The 20,514-nt window shown below is 44.3% G+C and overlaps 5 protein-coding genes across 9 annotated transcripts in view; 4 read left to right on the forward strand and 1 right to left on the reverse strand.

Annotated features, from left to right (window-relative positions):
• The window catches only part of mycbp2 (MYC binding protein 2), a 37,009-nt gene extending 34,607 nt beyond the window's left edge, over positions 1–2,402 (reverse strand). For both annotated transcript variants that reach the window (XM_077727729.1, XM_077727730.1), the window contains exon 1: positions 1,746–2,402. In XM_077727729.1, the coding sequence (XP_077583855.1) occupies positions 1,746–2,020 (275 nt within the window). In that variant the 5' untranslated portion in view covers positions 2,021–2,402. The remainder of the gene's footprint in view (positions 1–1,745) is intronic.
• Positions 1,220–9,230, forward strand: scel (sciellin). 3 transcript variants are annotated; one of them, XM_077727722.1, is made up of 23 exons: positions 1,220–1,364; positions 1,447–1,549; positions 2,816–2,952; positions 4,254–4,321; positions 5,222–5,248; positions 5,658–5,745; positions 5,849–5,911; positions 6,333–6,392; positions 6,577–6,609; positions 6,693–6,728; positions 6,813–6,851; positions 6,932–6,973; positions 7,045–7,095; positions 7,193–7,255; positions 7,325–7,378; positions 7,451–7,519; positions 7,593–7,679; positions 7,931–8,002; positions 8,089–8,211; positions 8,343–8,405; positions 8,482–8,590; positions 8,723–8,825; positions 8,914–9,230. In XM_077727722.1, exons 5-23 carry the CDS (start codon positions 5,236–5,238, stop codon positions 8,928–8,930), a joined length of 1,185 nt encoding a protein of 394 aa, XP_077583848.1. In that variant the 5' UTR covers positions 1,220–1,364; positions 1,447–1,549; positions 2,816–2,952; positions 4,254–4,321; positions 5,222–5,235; the 3' UTR covers positions 8,931–9,230. The 3 variants fall into 3 exon arrangements, with proteins under 3 accessions (XP_077583848.1, XP_077583852.1, XP_077583851.1); XM_077727726.1 differs by lacking the exon at positions 6,333–6,392 and having other exon boundaries at positions 1,223–1,364; XM_077727725.1 differs by lacking the exons at positions 1,220–1,364; positions 1,447–1,549; positions 2,816–2,952 and having other exon boundaries at positions 4,235–4,321.
• Positions 9,231–9,239: 9 nt separating this feature from the next.
• Positions 9,240–14,533, forward strand: slain1a (SLAIN motif family, member 1a). The gene is made up of 9 exons (XM_077727720.1): positions 9,240–10,172; positions 11,376–11,518; positions 11,932–12,048; positions 12,319–12,414; positions 12,652–12,801; positions 12,864–13,157; positions 13,298–13,507; positions 13,684–13,984; positions 14,143–14,533. Exons 1-9 carry the CDS (start codon positions 9,724–9,726, stop codon positions 14,216–14,218), a joined length of 1,836 nt encoding a protein of 611 aa, XP_077583846.1. The 5' UTR covers positions 9,240–9,723; the 3' UTR covers positions 14,219–14,533.
• Positions 14,534–15,433: 900 nt separating this feature from the next.
• Positions 15,434–18,289, forward strand: kbtbd7 (kelch repeat and BTB (POZ) domain containing 7). Its single transcript, XM_077727900.1, has one exon. It carries the CDS (start codon positions 15,882–15,884, stop codon positions 17,757–17,759), a length of 1,878 nt encoding a protein of 625 aa, XP_077584026.1. The 5' UTR covers positions 15,434–15,881; the 3' UTR covers positions 17,760–18,289.
• Positions 18,290–18,677: 388 nt separating this feature from the next.
• LOC144204118 (ras-related protein Rab-33B) lies at positions 18,678–20,374 on the forward strand. Of its 2 annotated transcripts, none has more exons than XM_077727907.1 (2): positions 18,678–19,007; positions 19,157–20,374. In XM_077727907.1, exons 1-2 carry the CDS (start codon positions 18,750–18,752, stop codon positions 19,595–19,597), a joined length of 699 nt encoding a protein of 232 aa, XP_077584033.1. In that variant the 5' UTR covers positions 18,678–18,749; the 3' UTR covers positions 19,598–20,374. The 2 variants fall into 2 exon arrangements, with proteins under 2 accessions (XP_077584033.1, XP_077584031.1); XM_077727905.1 differs by having other exon boundaries at positions 18,689–19,007; positions 19,151–20,374.
• Positions 20,375–20,514: the final 140 nt, after the last annotated feature.

Below are 20,514 nucleotides of genomic sequence, written 5' to 3' on the forward strand. Positions count from 1 at the left end.
TTATTGTGGGTTTAAGCAGCCAAATAAATAAATGTGTCCATGACTGTTCCCTCTTTTGAACCTAATAGTGTAGTATTAGAAATGAAGCAGCATTAGAGCAGAAATACAAACGAGGGAAAAACATAAACACTGTCAAATCTAAAAATAGCATAATTACAGTTGAGGTATCTTAAGCCGAGACAGGCATGATTATCATATAACCACTTGAAAGGGTGAAGAAAATAGCAGACAATTGAAGTAGTTGATAAAAAGCAGTGACAGCGTACTTTATTTTTGAGTACTTTTGACATTTGTGCTATTTTTGGTGTGTTTAATGTTCAACATTAAGGTGTTCATTTTAGGATGTGTTACAATGAATTGGTTATCAATGATCATTATGCAATTTTGCCCAGAAGCGATGAAGGAATTATAGTGAAACCCTGAAGTGTAGTAAATGAAATTATTCATGGCAGTGAGAAAATAAAGGCATGACTTGAGTCACACGCAAAAGGACGTGTCTTATTTTGATTTATTACAGCTATGAATATGTGAATTATAAACCATGACCAGTTATAAATGTATGACATCAAGTACTGATTATAACTTGAACATTCTGTTACTTTCTTGCCTTCAGCATTTTGTTTTTACTGCCAAACAATTCTGTTTTAACTCTAATTGATTATTAACTCATTGGCCTGTCATTGATGACTGTAAAAGTCTGGTTTGTTTAGACTGGGAGATACCAAGTTAAAGCGCCATCAATGTCATTGTGAGATGATCATTCTTAGCCATTCCTCTCAATTTAAATGAATTTGACATCCCATGTTGTCATTGGCAAGAAATAAGCTCATGTCAAGTGACATTGAAGGCTGCAGACAACAAGACAAGAGGAGAAAGTGAGGGAAGATGCTGCAATAACTCTCCAACCTGACTGACAATAAATGACGTAACTCCATTACCCGCTAGGGCCAAATAAAAAAAACTGCCAATTAATATCATCCACAATCTCCTGCGCGTATCTTATAAACACAAGGACATTGTTGTGCCCTTTTTTATTCATTGTCTTTTTAAAAATGACATGAGACAAGGAAAGTCTTTTGCTTCTCCAATGTTGACGTCCAGCTAGCTGGCAAGCTAACAAGTTAGCAAACGGAATAATGACGCGGTTGGGCCTAAACACGACACGATCTAACACCACTCAAATAACAACGTTTTTCCCAGACAGTTTATGTTTCTTTGTACTTTGTGACAATGTGATTTGTTGACAAATAAAACAGAAAAGCTGCTCTGACAGCTGAGCTCGGCTGTGTGAATCAGGCTTTAACAACCCCACCGGTGGGTTTTGTTTCACTGGTACAGTCCGAGCGAATGGTGGGACTGAAATGGCAAGTGTCATGCTTGATAATTATTACATTATAACAATGCTTTAAACATGCATTCCTTGCTCATGATGGACCATGCTAACAGGAGCTACACCGGGCTAAGGAAGTCTCCGGACCAACCGCTACCATGGCAAACTGACCCCACCGGGAGCGCGCCCCCACCCCTCCCAGAACAGTGCACCTCTTGGGTTTGTTTATTTATTTATTTCTTTGTGGGAGTTAATGCGACAACGGTTCGAAGTGTACAAGCTAGTCTAGCTAACGGGACCCTGGTGACATTTGGCTAACAAGCCGGGGATGTGACGTGCGCTAGGGTTAGCTGGAAGCTAGCCCTGCAAATGACAAGTCAGCCTCTGCCAGGCACAGGCAAACATCGCCACTCACCTTCCTGGGTTTATTCCTTGCTCTTTGTCGTTGATGGCAGTCGTATAAATCCTCCGATATCTTTCCGCCAGGGCTCTCCCTGAGAGTAAAAGCTGGTACCGAGTCCGACAGTCAGACTGGGTTCCTGGTGTCGGACAGGGAGCCATGCCCGGCCCAATGGAGGAGAGATCGGCTCCTAGTCCATAAACGACCCGGACTCCGAGCCCGATTGACGGCGACGAGGAGGGCAGAATCCCCCCACAGGCGGCGGCCGCTGCCGCAGCGGCACACATCATCGTTCAGGAGCACAATGCATGCATGAATCAGTCCAAAGAGAACGTGGCTCGATCACGCCCTTCCATCGGGTACAGTCCGGTTATTGTCAATTCCACTGCGCGATCTTCTTTTTTCACGTTGCGGAAAATGGCACAAATCGGATCCGGGATCGGCGCTGCTTATCCGGGCTAATTCGGCGACCGTGAGCCCCCACCCGCCTCCTCCGTGGCGTCTCTTCTTCGCCCTACAAGAACGTTCCTCTTAAAATGGCAAAATGATGACGAGCGATCGTTGATCGGGGGCTTTTTGCCATTTGTCCATCGGAAATGCTCTGACCCCCGAGCGGCTGCACCCTCAGACGGTCTGCCATCTTAGCTCCATCATGCCTCCCCTCCCCTGCCCTCCCCTGCCGGCCCTCCCCAGCACTGTTTGCTGCGTTGCCTGCACTCTGACTGACAGAACACTTTCATTAGTATATGTATTGGGATTATTATTAGCCTCCACTGGAATAGAAACATCACCCACTGGTATTTTAACGTTGCATACGTGCAAATTATAAAAAGAATGTCAATTGAGATTTGTACTGGCAAGACTAGTTATTTGCAAATATTATTGCCATCCTGCAAGTGTATGTTTTGTATTGCATAAGTAGCTGAGGTGGTTGAGCATTTCATTATTGCTATCTATGTAAATTGTTGCATTTGCCTTTTTTTTTCAACCAAGAAATGACCTTGCCCCCTTTATTTTATAAGTCAATTACCTTTGACTACATAATAATGGTTTAAGATCAATAATATGTTTAGTCTTTTTCCCAGACACACAGGCTTTCCCGGAAGAGTTGGATGAAGAGACTTTGGAAAGGGAAATCTGGGCCTCCCTGCTGAAGCTGCTGCCCCCGGCGACCTGACTTCGGATAAAGCGGGGAAAAGATGAGAAGAGACAGGCTTTCTTGGTATGTCAGACATACATCTTTCATTCATAGTGAGTGAGAAATGGACACAGACTGGACTAGATGTCAGTCATTTGTATAGATTATACAGATAAACATTTTTACATTCACTCATTGAAGCAAGGGTACCAAGTCTCCATCTAGTGTTGAAGATAAGATGTTCATAGCAATGTAGGCTGAACTCCAGCTTCTTGTGCTGGCCATATTTAATTATGTATTTGTCTTATGTTAAAGGGCCAATAATAACAGTGGCGCGGGCCATGGTTTGGAGACCGCTGCGCTCGAGCTAGCATGACAAAACAATGGCGAGCTCATTGCTGGGTCGTCTGCATTCCTGTCATCGCAAGCGAGGCTTGCTTATCAGCATGACGTTGTCACACCCTGGCATGCTATGAGACAGTCATTCTTTTGATCATTTCAATGCTGTTGAAGTACAAAAAACATCTCCATATAAAACTTGCATCGTAAAGTCATTAGTGGTGTCCCAAACTGCATCACAGGATCTAAAATCAGGCCCAATTGCATCATTTTCAGAGTATCTGCCTCATGTGCAGATTTGATTTTAATTCTTTTGGAGTATATTTACTCATTGACTTCCATTTTAAGTAATAACTCATGACCATTCCACTTTTGCTAGTCTCCTGTTCAAATTGGATTGGACGCTCCTTTCCTAGTTAAAACGGTAAAAACAAGCAACATAATAAATATGAAATTCCATACCTATCCTATTGATATTATATTTTTTCTTCTAAACAGTGACTGTAATGAATAGACCAACCATTTAAGGAAAAAAAAATAGTTTCCTGCTCAGTCTCTTCTGTCAACAAGTCTATATTCTTCCATTCATGAAAATACCGTCGATCTCTTTTGACACAACGATGCCTGCGTACCATTTATTTTGGGTGTAACCCTCCAGTGAAAGATACCCAGGCTTGCATTCCGAGTTTTTACCACTGCAAAGTGCAAAGTCCCATTTCTTCCAAGTACTTTATTAAAGGAACTGCCATTAAATATAGAGCCAAGCTGACCAGGAAAAAAAATCAAGTTCATGTTCAATAAGCATTCCTGCATTTGACACATTTTTCAATGACGTGTCGACACGCAGCTTCCACACCCTTTGTTGTGTATCGAAGTTGACGTGCAGGTCCGTCTACGCACTCCACCTTCATTCCAGTACTCACTCCATGTGTTCATTTTTCTCCTTCTCTAAGGCCCCGCCTGCCCCGGGGTGACCTTGCACACCCCTCCCTCGGGTTAAAAGTACTTTGAGAGGGCGTCATTACACACCGCTTTATAATACACAGGTGTCGAGGCAGGATTTAAAGCTCCATTTTGTGTCGGACTCGCTCGGAACTCTGGACTTTCTGCCGAGGTATGGACTTTCCTTTACTAATATCATTTAAAAAAATATCAAATATTGACTGGGCATATAGTTTTATGTCAACAGACGCCATACTTGTCAGTACACAAAAGGATATTAGGGTGATTTTAACGTACTTGCTCTTGTGATTAGGTGGCGGTAATTAAGAACAAATATTGAGTCGAGAAATCTGTGCCTCATTGATTTGCTTGTGTTGTTCATTAGTACACACATTACCAGGAGTGTTAGGGTAATTAGGACAGCTGTCAATTCGCAGGAGTCAAATGAGTAGGAATCATTTGAGTACTCTGCGGGGTGTACTTCATTTAACTGTTTTATGGCGCATTCCTATCTGTCATTCTACTCTAACAATTACTAGTTTATGTACAACCAATTAATACAACATGAGTACTCCTCATTTCAAAATACTTTTAACACATAATATACATTTTCTTAAAAATATAGTTTTTCTTATACTGAATTTAACTGTCAGAAATACTGCCCACCACCTTAGAGGCTAAATTTAAAAAAATAATCATAATCATATTTAATTTCACAGAGGATTTACCAAGAGCTTATGGCATTCCATCAATGCGGAACTCTCATTAAAACTTCCCACGCTTTTAATTTAAAAAATAAATAAAATGCAGAAATTGGTCAGGAAAGAGTAATGAGTCATGTCACTTAGATGTCCTACTATGTGTGTGTGTGTGTGTGTGTTTAAAGAGGGTGTGCGTTGAATGGAACGTGGGTGTGTATTGGCGTGGGATTGGATCCAGACAAACCAGTTTTAAAAAGGCAGCTACTTTACACATCACGTCTCATAATACATAGCATAACATGGTAGTTATTGAAAAGCATTTTACTGGTGACTATTTGTATGATAAAATGTCTTCTTGTTTTGCTTTTCAGTTGAAAATACCAACATGGCTTTCCAAAGTGAGTATTCATATACAAACTGTTTATTTGAAGGGTCATTAAAATATAGTTAAGCTTTACACTTGGTATTTTTAAAATGTTGTATATATTCTTTACATTGACATTATGAGTTATGAACCTAAAAACTTTTTTTAATGAATATGAAGGTGAATGCATGACATTTTGACTGTTTATTTTATAGTATTTTGTATTAATATGGCATTGAATTTGAATTATAATGATTTTCAACAACATAAAGATGTGTATTGGCAATAGATATACTAGTTTTATGCCACAATACAATGAGTATGTTACAAATGGCCCAGACTATCAACTGGAAATCCTTATATTCGTATACATACTAAAAGGCAAATTTAGTGTACTTTGTGTGAACTTTAAATAAAATGTGAGCATTTTGTTCCATTTCAAGATAGGCTTCTGCGCTCCTCATCTTCATCATCCACACTGAAAGACGACAGCTGGATCAGAAAAGACGATGATGAATACGAAGCTGTCGAGTAAGTATGATTATGACTTGACAGAAGTTCATATTAGCATCTTTGGTATATGAATTCAATATATTGCCTTTTGGAATTAATTCTTTATTGTCTTCTCCTATAGCCGAGATCCAAACTTTGGTTCATCAATTCTCAGCCAATACAGATCCACTGAAAGTCTATCTAGGTAAATAAATTCAAAAAAATAAAAACATTCCAAATTAATCTTTTAGGAAAATTTGTACACATTCTTTTGGATATTGCATGACTTTCTTCACATGCTTTTCTTTCTGTGCCCCCACATTATTTATTTCTATGATATGATTTTTAAAGAGAAAATATTGTAATATGACATTGCACGATTCTCCTCTCGATTCAAAATTTGTGGGAATCGATTGTAATCGTGTTTTTGGTGGAAATAAACAATGGGTGGCTACTAATCGTACTTGGCCACACGAAGGCACTGTTTCCAATCTCAAATCCCATATCTAATCATTCATATTTAGAATCCTGCATTTAAGCAGGTCTGCACTAAGAAAAACTACTAATTTTTTGGAGGTTGTTTTACCTTTTTTTTGGTGACTTTTTTCATTGTATGTTGCTTACAGTTCCGTTTCAGAAAGTACACAAATTACCAGCTCATCATCTGTACAGGCTCTCACAAAGAGGTAAAAGTCTGGTGCTGCAGATTTAAAACAATAAAAAATTCTAGCTCTTTGCGGTATTTTTAACTGAAAGCAGGCCATTAAACACCAAATAAAATAGTTTAATTCATTAAATGAGGCAAATGACTTGTCAATTTAAATCAGAGATCTTTATTCAGTCTAATAATTGTCATTTCTATTATTGCAGATTCAGCGGAAGTCAGGACGATCTGCAAACCAGGTTTGTGTCATATTTTTATCTTCACTAAAAGCAATGTAGTAGTAGTAAATCCATGTATTCAACATGTCACTGCCTTCTTGAAGCCCCTACAGCAAGACCAGAGTTACCTACACTCAAAGGTAGAAAACATATTTCAATTTAAACAAAGAATAACAAATAAATCATGAAATATCCAAAATAACGTATCCATATGTCTCATACAGCTCTCCTAGCTACAAGAGAAACGATGACCTGGAATCAAGGTACTCCAATCAAAGTCCTTCATACACCCAAACCATGTAAAAACAAGTCTTTTTTAATATTGCTTGTGCTTCGTTTTCAGCACCACCACTGAAACCACATACACTACCAGCCAGAATGTCAGGTATAAAGTGCACACCATGTTTTGATGTCATTTGACTGCTTTATTACAGTTTTTTCTTTTCTCATTTGTAGGAAAAGTCCTACCAAGACATTCAGCGAGCGTGTGCAGAGCTTCAGCAGGGGGTGAAAAGGATTATTTTCTGCATTAAAAAAAATATTTTCATTAAAATTATGTTTGTTTTCTGTTTTTTAAATGTACTTTTCATTTCTTTTGTTGTAGTGCTGAGGATAAGCTGTATGACACCCTCATCCCGAGTGGCCTCAAAGAGGAAAGCGTGGACAGGTGACATATTCATCTTTAGCTCCGCCCTCAGAAACAGATTTTCAATTAGAATTTCAATTTCAACTTCAGCCCATCGACCCTCTCCAGCTCCGAGATTACAACCATCACACGAAGCATTAACGGGTAAATCCTGTCTTTGACATGAATGATACATATATTAATAAAATACATGCTAACGTTGTCACACATTTGCAGGACCGAAGATGAGCTGTATGACACCCTCCTGCCAAATGGCATCTCTTCTACTTCATCTTCTTCTTACAAGTGAGACAGTGGACTGGAAAGTTAACGCTCCACGACTTGTGGCTTCACAGTATTCTCATATTTTTTGTGTTAGCACCTCGAGTGTGACAAAAAGAGAAATTGTGACAGTGGAGAGCAGCTCACTTCCAATGACTTCATCCTCTTCCTTGCGCTCCACCAGGTAACCTTTTATTTTATTTCTTTAGTAACCCTAAGTTATTCAAAAGAAATTAAAAAAAAATGTCAACCACAGGGCTGGCCAAACTATGTAAAAAAATACTGCGTTTTATAGTCCAGAAAATACTACCCTTCATTTTTAAACACATGACTTGACTGTTAACCTCCACATGCAAAATTTCTTATTTCATGTGTTATAGATGTTGTGTACATGGCAATAACATTTCTTAAAGTTCTTTTCTGTTTGACACACAGCCGCACTTACATTGAGGATATTCCCAGCACCCGCAGCACTTCCTACATTGTCAGCAGCAGCAATTTACCCGGGTACAAACACAACCACACACACACATACACACAAAATAGGTTCCACATTGACTAATCAACAATTTTCTCCCTTGGTGTCACTCCAGTGATGACTACAGCACTAAAAGTGGCAACTACTACTACTCGTCCTCTTCCTCCACTTCCAAGCCCAGCTATGAATACAGCAGCATCACCAACCCTACTGAGTACACCACCACTACCTACAGGAGGTACACTAAATACATACAGCTTGACATGAATACCCAGCCTAAATTCAAACTTCTTGCGCGGGACATATTCAATAGTATTTTTATCATCTGCTGTGAACCAATAATTACAAACCATAAAACTGTCTTAACAGGTCTGACGACTTGCTGTCGAATCCATTGTCCTCTGCCAAGATCGTCTACACCAGTTCTGATAGGTAAGACAAATTCTGCAATCTTAGATGTAACAATCTAAAAATAATAGCCCTCACGTGTTTTATTCTATTATGGTAGGACAGTCCATGAGAGGGATTTGTGCACTTCTTGCCACAAGCCCTTCAATGGGGATGCCAAAATGGTCCTGGATGACATGAAGATAAGCTGCCATGCCTTCTGCTTTAAGGTGATTTAAAAACTGATCCAAAATCAGTATGGGAAATTGTATTATTTTAGCAAATCATGGCAGAAATGCTGAGAAATTTCCAAAAAGATGGTAATTTCCCTGAATTTTTACTAACCATTATTTTGCGGACAGTGCGAGGTATGCAACAGCACCCTCAGCCACCTGAAAGCGGGTGACTGTATGTGGGTGTACAATCACATGGTGCATTGTGAGAACTGCTTTGATGTGACCAGAGGTATAAAACACACACACACAAAAACATATTTGAGCTTTTTATTAAAGAGGTGGGAAATAAAATTGCTATTTTTTTTATTGTTCGACAGACAAATGGCGTCACTGAGTCAGCGCCTTGACTACCAATGGAGAAAAACAACTTATGCAAAAATATTAGGAAAATCATATGGGGTCTGTTGCATTTATATTTGTTTTCATTCAGGTGTTTTAAGAAGATTATGAAGGACAGAAGTACCTGGATTTTGGTATTAAGGTAATCATTTATTTGCAGGACTACATATACTATTGCGAATATTCTGTGGAGGCTTTAAAGGGACTCTTTGTTTGTATAATGTGATGCCAATACCGTGATGTGGATGGCCGGGTTTTTTCCTCCTGAGTGCAATAAAAGCAATCACTGTATTGATATCACTCGACAAACCACGTTCATAATACTACCCTGTTTTTATTATCCACAACAAAAGCATACGCTAAGCATCCTTTTTCCCAGAGCACCTGAACGCAGCACTAGCTCGGATACTAAAATCGCCAGTCTCTTTCAAAATACAGCTAAAATAACTACTCACAAGCCTAACCCTTGTCTAATAATGAAAGTAATTCAAATAAATAAATTAACTACCAAAAAATAAAAATGAGACAGACTTCCTGAACATGTGGCGTTCAGGAAGCCGCTGGCCAATCAGAACACTGCTTTTAAGTCATGCCAGCATCAGCATCTTCCGCGCAAGTGCGCGTGAGTGAGCGAGCTTGTGCGTGTAAACGTGAGTGCGTGTGTTTCGTATGAGTGCGCGCGTGTGTGTGTGTTTAAACAGGGGACGTGGGCCGCTTCGCCTCCATCTGAATTCAAGCATAAGTCTCTGAGCGAAATTGTCGCATCTCCATGTGCTCGGCGGTAGCAAATGGACGCCGAGGTGCTTGTAAGCCCCCCTGCGATGGTGGTGGCGATGGCGGACGTGAACGGCAACAATAAACTGGCGAATGCCGAGCTGGAGGTGCTCAAGCTGCAGGAGCTGGTTCGCAAGCTGGAGAAGCAGAATGAGCAGCTACGGAGCAGGGCCAACGCCGTAAACAACTGCCCCGCCGCCACCGCCGCTGCATCCCGACATCACCACGGGAGCCCGGCCGTGGCCAAGACGCCTTTTCCGCTCAAGTGTGAGAGCCCGATCGCCAGGGAGCACTTTGCCTATTTTCAGCCCAGCTCGTCGTTATCATCGCCGTCGCCGCCGCCGTTATCGGCGTCTCCCGATGTTGCCGAGGAGGAGGAGGCGGATGGAGGCTCGACGGTACTGGATGAGGTTGACATTTTGGACCTCAACAGTGTCTTTGCAGACTCCCAACCAGATAGCTGGTAATGTTTTATTTCTTACTATATTCTTGGTATTGTATTACAAAATGCATGAATGCAATTTTTCCCCCTCCAGTTGCATGTATGCAAACAATAGGCCTCGATTTTGGCCTACATATGTGGTTAAAAGGATTGTTTTGATCCAATACATATCAAGCTGCATCATTGAAAATGTCACATTTTAGTAGACTTAGAACAGGGATGACCAAATTAAAAATTGGGACTCACTCAAACAGGCTATTTGAGTACATTATACAATATTTAATCATGCATTGAAAAAAAAAATAGCACAGAGTCGAACCCGAGACCCTCTGACAGCGAGCCAAACATGATAACCATATTCTATTTACTTATTTTCTTATTATGCCAGTTGTGCTCATACCCTGGTATGTTTCCTTTTAAAAAAGTATACATTTTTTATGATCCTGGTTAGAGTTCATATCAACATTTTTTATTTCTTCAATGTCAATTTCTATTGGGGAGGGTCTCATTTTGTGAACGTAACTCTGGCTGCCATCGACCCAACGAAGACGCACATTTACCGTCTCTCCGATAAATGTAATTGTCGAGTCGAGTGGATGTTAAGCGCTTGATGGTCTTATGCAAAATGAATGGCGCTGAGAGTGCAATTTTTGTCCTCCTTAAGACTTTAAAGATATTTTCCGAGATGCACTCAGAAGCAAACGTTAAGACCAAGTCGAGGAATCGAGGCTTCGTGTAGTCTGGCGATGTCGACCTAATTGCGACCCGTTAGAAGGGTCGGCGCCAGTTGAGAGAACACTCCGCTTGAACTCGTTGTATTTCAGAATGCCACAATTAGATCAATGCAAATTTCCATTTTTGTTTTTTATTATTTACAATAAAAGGCGTAAAAGAGCAAACATCAATTTGGCCCGCCCCCAAGTCAAGTCAAATTGGACGTCCATAACAGCCGAGCTCCAAAATAATAACAAAGTATTTATTTATTTTTAAATCTACAGGGGGAGAGCAAATATCCCCCGGCTTTTTAAGCCGATCCAATTTAGGAATAGCGTCCACCGGGCCGTAATTCAATTGGCAGACTTTAACGGGCCAATAAAATCCCCCCCGTTTTATACTCTGTTTAAAAGGCTTGGGTGTAAAACGCAGGGAGGCGCTGACATTTGGAGCAATGCTTGACGATCTTGTCAGGCCGGCCTACAACGTTGTTTCTTGTGCATGTCTCAGGCTGTACGTGAGCTCCAAAGCCAAGATGGCTAACGACAAGGGGGGCCTCCTTAGTCCACTCCGGTGGTGCAGGCAGGTCCTGGACCACCCGGGACCAGAAGTGGAGCTGGCTAAGATGACGCTATGCCACAGATTGGACCAAGGTAACCACATTTGTGGAATTATGTGAAAAAAATGGAGGATTTATTCCTTTTATTGTCAGTATTATCTCATTATCTGCCATTGCTGGTAATAGACGTCCCATCCAATATGACTGGAAAGGCTGGCAGCTATCGTTCCATCCCCATCAATGGCAGTAGCTGCTTTAATAATTCAAAACCCAAATGAATCAATACAGTTTAACAACTTACACTTTTTCCACCCGATTCCCATCTTTAAAAATACGTAACCTACATACGTACGCAATCCCCGCTTATCCTTCCCAAAGTAAAGTAATCTGTTGCCGTAATCTATCGCTTATCTGGACATTCGTACGACACGAGTAGCGAATATGTTCGACCGGAGATTACGGGATAATCGATATGCTGATAAACCCGCACTCTGTTTGCACGCCAAGCCAAGCGATGGCGAGGACGTTCCCCCGTTCGACCATACAGCTGCGCAGACGGGCTTTCCGCCCTCAGCTGCCCGATCCTGCCTTACTCCAAACCCGCTGCCGCAAACGAAACCGCAGGTAATGCACCAACGCAGGCATGTGAGCAAAAGTTAGTTTTTTATGTTGATGTTGATTGTGATTAAACAATGCCCCTGCTGGTCAATGTAGAGAAATGCACTGTATTTTTGTTCCAGAGAAGATTAAACGGGCAGAAAAAAGCGCTGGAGAGCTCAAATCAGAAAACTGAATCGCATCCATATTTTCATGTTATGTAGTTGATTCTGTGGATTTGCTCGTTATCCTCAGTAGGATTAAAAAAGACATGACCTTTTTTTCCCCTCTTCCAAGCTCTGCCGTCATTCCCGTCATGTCCCAGCTACCCCCTCAGACCCAGCCTCAGCTTGGACAGAGCCCCCAGTTTCCTGTCCAACTCCACTTTGCACAGTAAGTCCTTCACCTTTTTATATTATTTTATTTAGACTTTTTGCTTCCGATACCAGGCCCCAAAACCAACAGTAAGCCATTAGACCAATATGTTTTTTTTTTGGTATCCTCCTCTTATTTGCATCCAAGAATGTTTCTGCATGAGTTTCCATTTTCTTTCCTCAAAATGACGGCACGTTCAAATGCAGTGGCTCTTCCTACTTGTGCAATTCTAACTGTACTCTGTGTCCATTTTAGATATTGGGCGTCGGCGGGCGGCCGTCACCCCCCAGTCTTCCCTGGACAGCGAAGCGGGCATTTCCGAGTTGGACGACGAGTCCATTTCCATGAGTTACAAACTGCAGGACATGACGGACGTGGAGGTCATGGCTCGTCTTCAGGAGGAGAGTGAGTAGAAAATCCGCCCACAACCCACTTCCGACTCCAACGTGAGCACGCTCCCCCCGCAGGTCTACGGCAGGACTACGCGTCCACCTCGGCGACCAGCGGACGACGACGCTCAGGCTTTGCGCTCCGACGCAGTGACGTCCGCCTGGAGGAGGACGACGAGGAAGATGAGGATGAGGGCTACGATCAGCTCCCTCCACCGCAGCCTCGACTCTTGCGTACGGCCTCGGCACAGCGGGGGTCCCTGTCGCACTCGCATACCTTCTCCAGCTTCCGAGACTGCGGGCGGGGCTCCGCCTTCTCGAGCAATGCCTTCCTGGGCGAAGAAATGCAATCGGTCTACAGGACCAGCACAGGTAGGATTCAATGTTTTTGGCCATCTGTCCGTGCACGAAAAAGCAAATCAACTCTCCAAATAATACAAGCAATTTTGAATTTTGACTGGGCGCTTAGTTGCTTGGCTTCTTCTACTTATGTTTTTACCGTGCTGGTTCAGACATGAAATTGCGGCGAAGCATGCCCAACCTGATGCGAGCCCCCAGCATGCCCAGCGTCCCCAGCATCCCCAGCGTTCCCAGTATGCAATGCCTAACGTCCATGGCGGAGCCGGCATCGCACGGCCCTTCCTCCTTGCCCACCGTGTCGTCCCTCCGCAGCAGTCTCAGCTTTGACTCCTCCAGCAGCCTGGCACGCCTGCAGTCCTCCAGTAAGGATGTCCATTAAAACATCATCTTCCATTACAAGGGCCGCGGGGGGTGCTGGAGCCGATCCCTGCCAACTATGGGCACCACCTGCAATCGGTTTCCAGCCACGATGCTCCGCAAAGTCGTCGTTAGCTTTTAGCCTAGTCACTTTCCAATGCTTTCACCCAATGTGCCGCAGTTCCTTCTCCCGGCCAGCTGAGTCAGCGCGTGGGCAGCGTGGGCAACTTCCCATCCACCCCTCGTCACCCACTCAAAGCCACCGCCTATGTCAGCCCCACCGTCCTGCAAGGCCCTTCCATCCCATGGGGCGCAGCACCGCCTCAGCCCCTCAAGCCCGCTGCCAGCGCCGTCCCGCAGCCCGTCAAGATGCCCGCTGGGGCCCAGACGGCCGTACCACGCAGCTCACTGCCTCGGCCCGCCTCCTTTTTGGGCCTCAGCGGAGCTCTGCGCTCGGGCAAAATGACGCAGTCCACGCGCAGGTAAGTAAACGACCGGGCAAGTCGAATTAGTCGCCATTTAAGATATGATGATTGGTGGCAAAAGCTCCTCTTTTACTGCCATTGATGACGCTGGATGTCCAATCCATTAAGACTGAGTTTTTCAGTTTTTGAATGTCCATATTTTTCATGTTTTTCAGTTTGCTGACACCCCCAAAGAGCCTGGCCTCCCTAAGTACCCTGAGGGACGCCAGCTGGAAAGATGGCTGCTATTAATGTTTCGCAGGTAACGTCACCATAACGACGGTGGCGCTAATGCTAATATACAGGGTTATGCTGCATTACTGACTGTAACAGCATTTATTGAGCTGCCACCCAACAAAAAAGGACTGTTTTATTCTTTTCTAAAGGATCAGGTCAATAGATCCAGCAGGCTGGATCGTAATTAAAATAAAATAAAATAAAAAACAGTGGTGGGAAATCTACGGCCCGAGGGCCAAATGGGGCCACCGGTTGCATTAGAGCAGGGCCAAAAAGCGATTCGAACCTTAGAGGAAGCTGAACAAAACACCGTAAAACTCGTAATATATAGTAATAATAATAAAATACTACTAATAATAATAATTAATAAAATACTAATAATGGTAATTAATAAAATAATAATTTGTTGCATCCTAGATTCTCATATATTGAGTAATGTCTTATACTGACTACTATGAATACTATGACTAAAAATAAATACATATAAAGGCTTCCTGATCATAAAAAAGGTTCCCCACCCCTGTTGTTGAAACTTGCAATATTGTAATACTAACCAGTTGTTAAATGTGAACTCTTTAATAAGTGTGCGTGTTGATTGGTCATCTGCAAGCTCAACAAATAAACAAATCACGCTTTTGTATACATGCTTTTTTCAAATAGCACACAAACTTTTGTCACTGTGGTGTAAAAAAAATAACTGTTTTGCTACATCATGTGCCTGCTTAGAAGAGATGTCACATTCTTCATATCATTTCAATTTACAGACTCATTGACTCATTTTGCCTCACTTTTATCAAAGCTGTGTGAGTAACATTTTCAAAGTTTAGGGTCGCTTAAGTGAGAACGGTTCTTTAATGTGAATTTTTGCTGTGTTTTTATCAAGTATTGTTTATAAAAAGACACTTTCATTATTGTGACCCATGCAAAAACATTGCACATCATCGGTGATGAGTTTTACCATAATTGTATTGAGTTGTATATGAGACAGTGAATTTTTAAAGTGAAATAAAATGTTTTGAAAAGAACTAGTTTATGAATTTGATACTTGCATTGTTGTTGCTTACAAATACATTGGTAATACAGTTTATCCATCTGAATTTGACCCAGATTTGACAGCCAATCACGAAAGTACTTTCGCTCTGACGTCAGGATTTGCATCCGGGTACGATGGGGAAGTGCGGAAGCGCTGAAAGTTACTTTCAGAACAAGCTTTTGCTCCTTCTACTTTGAAGCTCAATGTCGACTGAGACATTTAGAATTGTATTACCTTTCCTAAAATTATATTCATAATGTATCCTGTATGAAAATTGTGTTTATAATTGTGGTTTTATTACAATACACACGGGTGCTGCTTTTATTTTGACACTCTACGAGAGGCGTTTTCACAGTTTTTTTTTACTGCCTCCGCGCTCAAAAGATTTAATACACGGCGAGTAAAGGGAAGAAAAACAACTCATTCGCCCCTTCCAAGCGGACGTAATGGTCATTTGTCGGCCAAAAGCAACTTGCGAGGCACCCGTGCGTCCACCGAGAGCTTCGAGTGTCCGGTAATGAGTTTGAAATTAAACGTTTGACGTTTTCTCGCGAGCGGATGCGTCCTTGTCGGCTAGCCGGGGAGGTGGAGCGCGTCTTATCGGAAAGCTTCCGCGACGCCGAATAACAGAAAGTAGAGCCCAAAATGGCTTCAGCGCTGGGTTGCTTCAACGGCCCCGAAGTGCTGGAGGACGACAGTCACGCCCGGGTCCTGATCGACGAGTTGAAAGCGTTGTACGACAGCCGCCTCCTTTCGGACGTGACCATCGAGGTGGAGCCCGACGGAGAGCCCCTGGAGCCCGGTGGGGGCCCCTCGACTGAGGGTGAGGGTGAAAGTGAGGAGCCTCTCCAGCTGTTCCACTGCAGCCGCAACGTCCTGGCCGCCGCCAGCCCGTACTTCAAGAGCATGTTCACCGGGGGCTTGACCGAGAGCGTCCAGGAGAAGGTGGCCATCCGCGGAGTGGACGGTGAGTCCATGGCGGTGATTGTGGACTACTGCTATACAGGGAAGGTAACCATCACGGAGGGCAACGTGCAGCGCCTCTATGCCGCCTCCAACATGCTCCAGCTGGAGTATATCAGGAATGCCTGCTCTGGCTTCATGACCCGCAGGTTGGACTTGGGCAACTGCGTGGGGATGCTCAAGTTCGCCGACACTTACGACAACCCCGAGTTGAAGGGCAGCGCGCGGGCTTTCATCGCCCGCCACTTTGGCCAGCTGTGCATATCGGGCGAGCTTTGCCAGCTGGACCTGCGGCAGCTGGAGGAACTGCTATCCCTGGACACACTGGACGTGCCGTGCGAGCGCGAGGTGTGCTCGGCCGCCCTGCGCTGGATCGAGGCTAACGCGCCGCCCGGCAAGGACGACGCGCTTCGGGCCCTGCGCTGCGTGCGCTGGAACCTCTTCAACGAGAGGGACAAGCGCTACTTGGAGGGGCTGGCGGCCCGGCCCTGGGCGGACAAGTGCCTGCGGCCCTTCTTCGACGGGGCCCGCGCCGCCTCGGCGTCCCCGGGTGTGCCCAAGCACCGCATTGGGGTGAGCGCCAAGGAGATGATCCTGTTCTTTGGCCTGCCCAACGACAACATCATGTGCTGCGACCCGTACTCCGAGGAGCTCTACTTTGTGACGCCTCCGCTCTTGGACCTGAGCGGGCAGGACTACAAGCGCTCCACGGCCGAGTCGCTGGTGGCCTGCTCCAGCCCGGAGAATGACCTCTACCTGGCCTCGCACCTGTCCAAGCACTTCTGGCAGTACGAGCCGGTGCTCAACAGCTGGCGGGAGCTGGCCGAGCGGCCGCTGGGGCGGATCCACTCGGGCATGGGCTACCTCAACGGCCATGTCTACCTCCTGGGCGGGAGGAACCCCGTGACGGACGCCCGGCTCAAAGAGGTGGAGTGCTACAGCGTGCAGAGGAACCAGTGGACCCTGGTGGCCCCCCTGCCGCACTCTTTTGGCAAAATGCAGGTGGTGGCCTTGAACGACCACCTGTACGTGGTCAACAAGCGCCGCATGCTGTGCTACGACCCGCGCCGCAACCGCTGGCGCCACTGCGGCTCCCTGCGGCGCGACAAGCTGCACAAGGCCTGCGTCTACCAGGACCAGATTGTCTGCGTGTGCGACATTCCCGTGGTGAAGGCCTACAGCCCGGCGCGGGGCGAATGGCGACGGCTGGCAGACATCCCCGTGGACAGCCGCGCCCTCAACTACCAGCTGATCCACCACGGCGGTAAGCTAATGCTCCTCACGCAGACGCTGCTGCAGCACAACAAGAACCGCGTCCTGGTGCACGAGTACGAGCCGACACGGGAGAGCTGGAAGAGCGTCATGGCCGTCTACGTGTCCACGCTGGGGCCCGTCTGTGTCTCCGCCCGCGTCTACCCGGCCTGTCTGGGCTCGGCGCACAGCTTCTCCGCCGAGGAAGATGACGACAGCGGCTCCAGCGCCGACTGGGACCTGGACGGCCTGACCGACGCAGACTCAGACTCCGCCAGCTCCAGCTCCTTTTCCGACGAGAACTGGTAGCGCCCCTTCCGTCCCTTATTGTTTATCCGACGGCCCCACTTCCAACCTTTCTTCCCGCGTGCTCTGTCCCAAGATGGCCGTCACTGGTGTCCAATGGTGAATTTTAGGCCAGAAATTAACTAATCTGGCCCACGTGTAATCAAATTAGGTATTGTGCCTAATGACGTGGCCGATGAGTGCATTATGCTGACTCAGGTTTTTTTTTCCTTCCTATACATCAACTGGATGTGACATTGGTGTGTGTTTTTTCCCATTGTTATTTGATCCCACCCTCATTTTTCAATGTAAATCTATTATTATTGATGCTATCTTAAACAGTCATTATGCCATAAACTACAGTACGACCTCGACAATAACTGTTTGGCTTTGAGTATTATATCCATGGTGCCATGTTTATGACTTGCAGTGTTTTATATGGTGACTGCTGAATAGATGCAATTTTAATATATATTTTTGATGTGTATGAAAATGAAGTCAACTGGATAACAATTGATACTATCATTATCAATAAAAAAAAAAGTTGTCAGCAACCGGATTCTTTTTACTGCTAAATATTTTTGGGTGTTTGTGATCATGTAAAAAAAATTGGGGTCAAATATTTAAAATGTGTTGTTTTGCAATTTTATTTTTGCTCTGTGTATTCATGTCGGTTATTTATGCGCCTTTAAGTCTTCTTAAATAAAATGTTTAAAATATTTAAATACAACAATGATTTTGTATATTTGTGAGTAAATTAAATGAATGTTAAAAAAGGCACAAAAAACAATGACAAATTTCAAGGAAAGCTTGTAAAGAATCAAATGCCTAGAATCTCAACGTAAATAAATAAAACTAAGATTTACCTCAATACATGAACATTTATAGGGGTATTTTGTTAGTGGAAAAAATGCAATGCATTTTTGTTTGGCAGCAAATTCTCGCAGACTCTCATGCAGCTCTCGCGATAACTCCAGGTGTCCACGTCCGGTCCTTTCGGCGAGAAGATGAGCGATGGCAAGAGAAAACAACGACGGCGGCGAGGAATTGGACTTTCGCGACTCCCTGGAGCTGTCGACGTCGACACAAATTGGCGGCGGTGGCGTCTCGCCTTGTCGTGTCTTCAAAATAATCGTCATCGGGGACACCAACGTCGGAAAGACGTGTTTAACATACAGGTTCTGCGGCGGTTCCTTCCTCAAGAATCCCGAGGCGACTATCGGTGTAGATTTCCGGGAGAAGACGCTGGAACTCGATGGAGAAGTCATTAAGGTGTGCAAAATGTAGAAATTAGTACCTGCAGATGCTTTGCTCGTGAGCCACTTCCTGTACATTTTCACTCACTTCCAGTTGGTTTTGGGTTCATATTATGGCCGACCTCAAATTGTTACTGTTTTTTTTGTTATTGTTGTTAGCTGCAGATCTGGGACACAGCGGGCCAGGAGCGCTTCAGGAAGAGCATGGTGGATCACTACTACCGCAGCGCGCACGCCGTCATCTTCGTCTACGACGTGACCAACCCGGCCACCTTCCAAAGCATCCCCGACTGGGTGGCAGAGTGCGGGCGCCACGGGGTGGGCCCGCTGGTGCCCCGTGTGGTGGTGGGCAACAAGTGTGACCTTCGGGCCCTTCGCCAGGTGCCCACCTCGGCGGGGCAGCGTTTGGCTGACGGCCACGGCGCGCCCCTCTTTGAGACCTCGGCCAAAGACGCTGGCGAGAAGGAGCACGTGGACGCCATTTTCTTGACGCTAGCCCACCGGCTCAAGAGCCGCAAGCCCTTGAGACTGAAGCCCCCCACAGACGACCACGTCGGACGTCTGTGGGAACCCAGACGGAGGGAAAGGGTGGCCTGTCAGTGCTGACGCTCACCAATCACAAACTTTACACTCAGTACTCAGTAGCAAATAAATTGATGAAGGCAGCTGCGGTGAGGAAGTGGATTTCACATCCGGCTCACAGTTCTGAGATCGAGGGTTCAATTCCCAGATTCGGACCGCCCTGTGTGGAGTTTCTATGTTCTGTGTGGGTTTTTTCCGGGTGCTCCGGTTTTCTCTCACATCCCAGTAACGTGCATGCTAGGCTAATTGTACGCTAAATTGTCCCAAGTTGTAAGTTATCATTAGCTTGAGCTCATATCTCAAAGAGTGTGACGTGGTAGTTCGTAAAAGAGGGACATGGATGTCGAAAACACATATTGACAGCAATAGACGTCCAATCCATTTCAACGTGGTGGAGGGTTGGTCTTTTTTCTCAATTTATAAGATTTTATTTTATTTCATATTATATTTTTATGGCCTTTTTAAAAAAAATCTTGTTTAATTTATTACTATTGAAGTAATTCATCAGGTGTGTTGTTACAACCAGAATTATTGAAGAAAAAAAGTGGGTGATCCATCATGTAAGGTTTTGGATGATGACTATGAAAGATTTGAGTGCCAAATTCGGTTTTTACATGTAGAATAACTTTAGGCACTCATTTTATTTGTTTCACGCCAATTTACAAGACTTTTAAAAGGGAGATGGTAAAGAGATGTTTCTATTGAGAAGTAAAGGGGAAATATTTTGTATCTACTTTTGCTTTCTTAAACAGTTATATGATCATAAGTGTGAACCCAAATAAAAGTATTTCTCTGCAGAAAGTTTTGCACAATTCATTAAGTGCATTTTATTTTTATTGCAACATGTATATATAAATTAGTCACCCTTGTTTAAAGCTTGGACACAGAATTCATTTGGCCCGCGGGCCTTAGCAAGAATAACAATGCCACAACGATCACAA

Source organism: Stigmatopora nigra, chromosome 11 (genome assembly GCF_051989575.1).
Source record: "Stigmatopora nigra isolate UIUO_SnigA chromosome 11, RoL_Snig_1.1, whole genome shotgun sequence".
NCBI lineage: Eukaryota > Metazoa > Chordata > Actinopteri > Syngnathiformes > Syngnathidae > Stigmatopora > Stigmatopora nigra.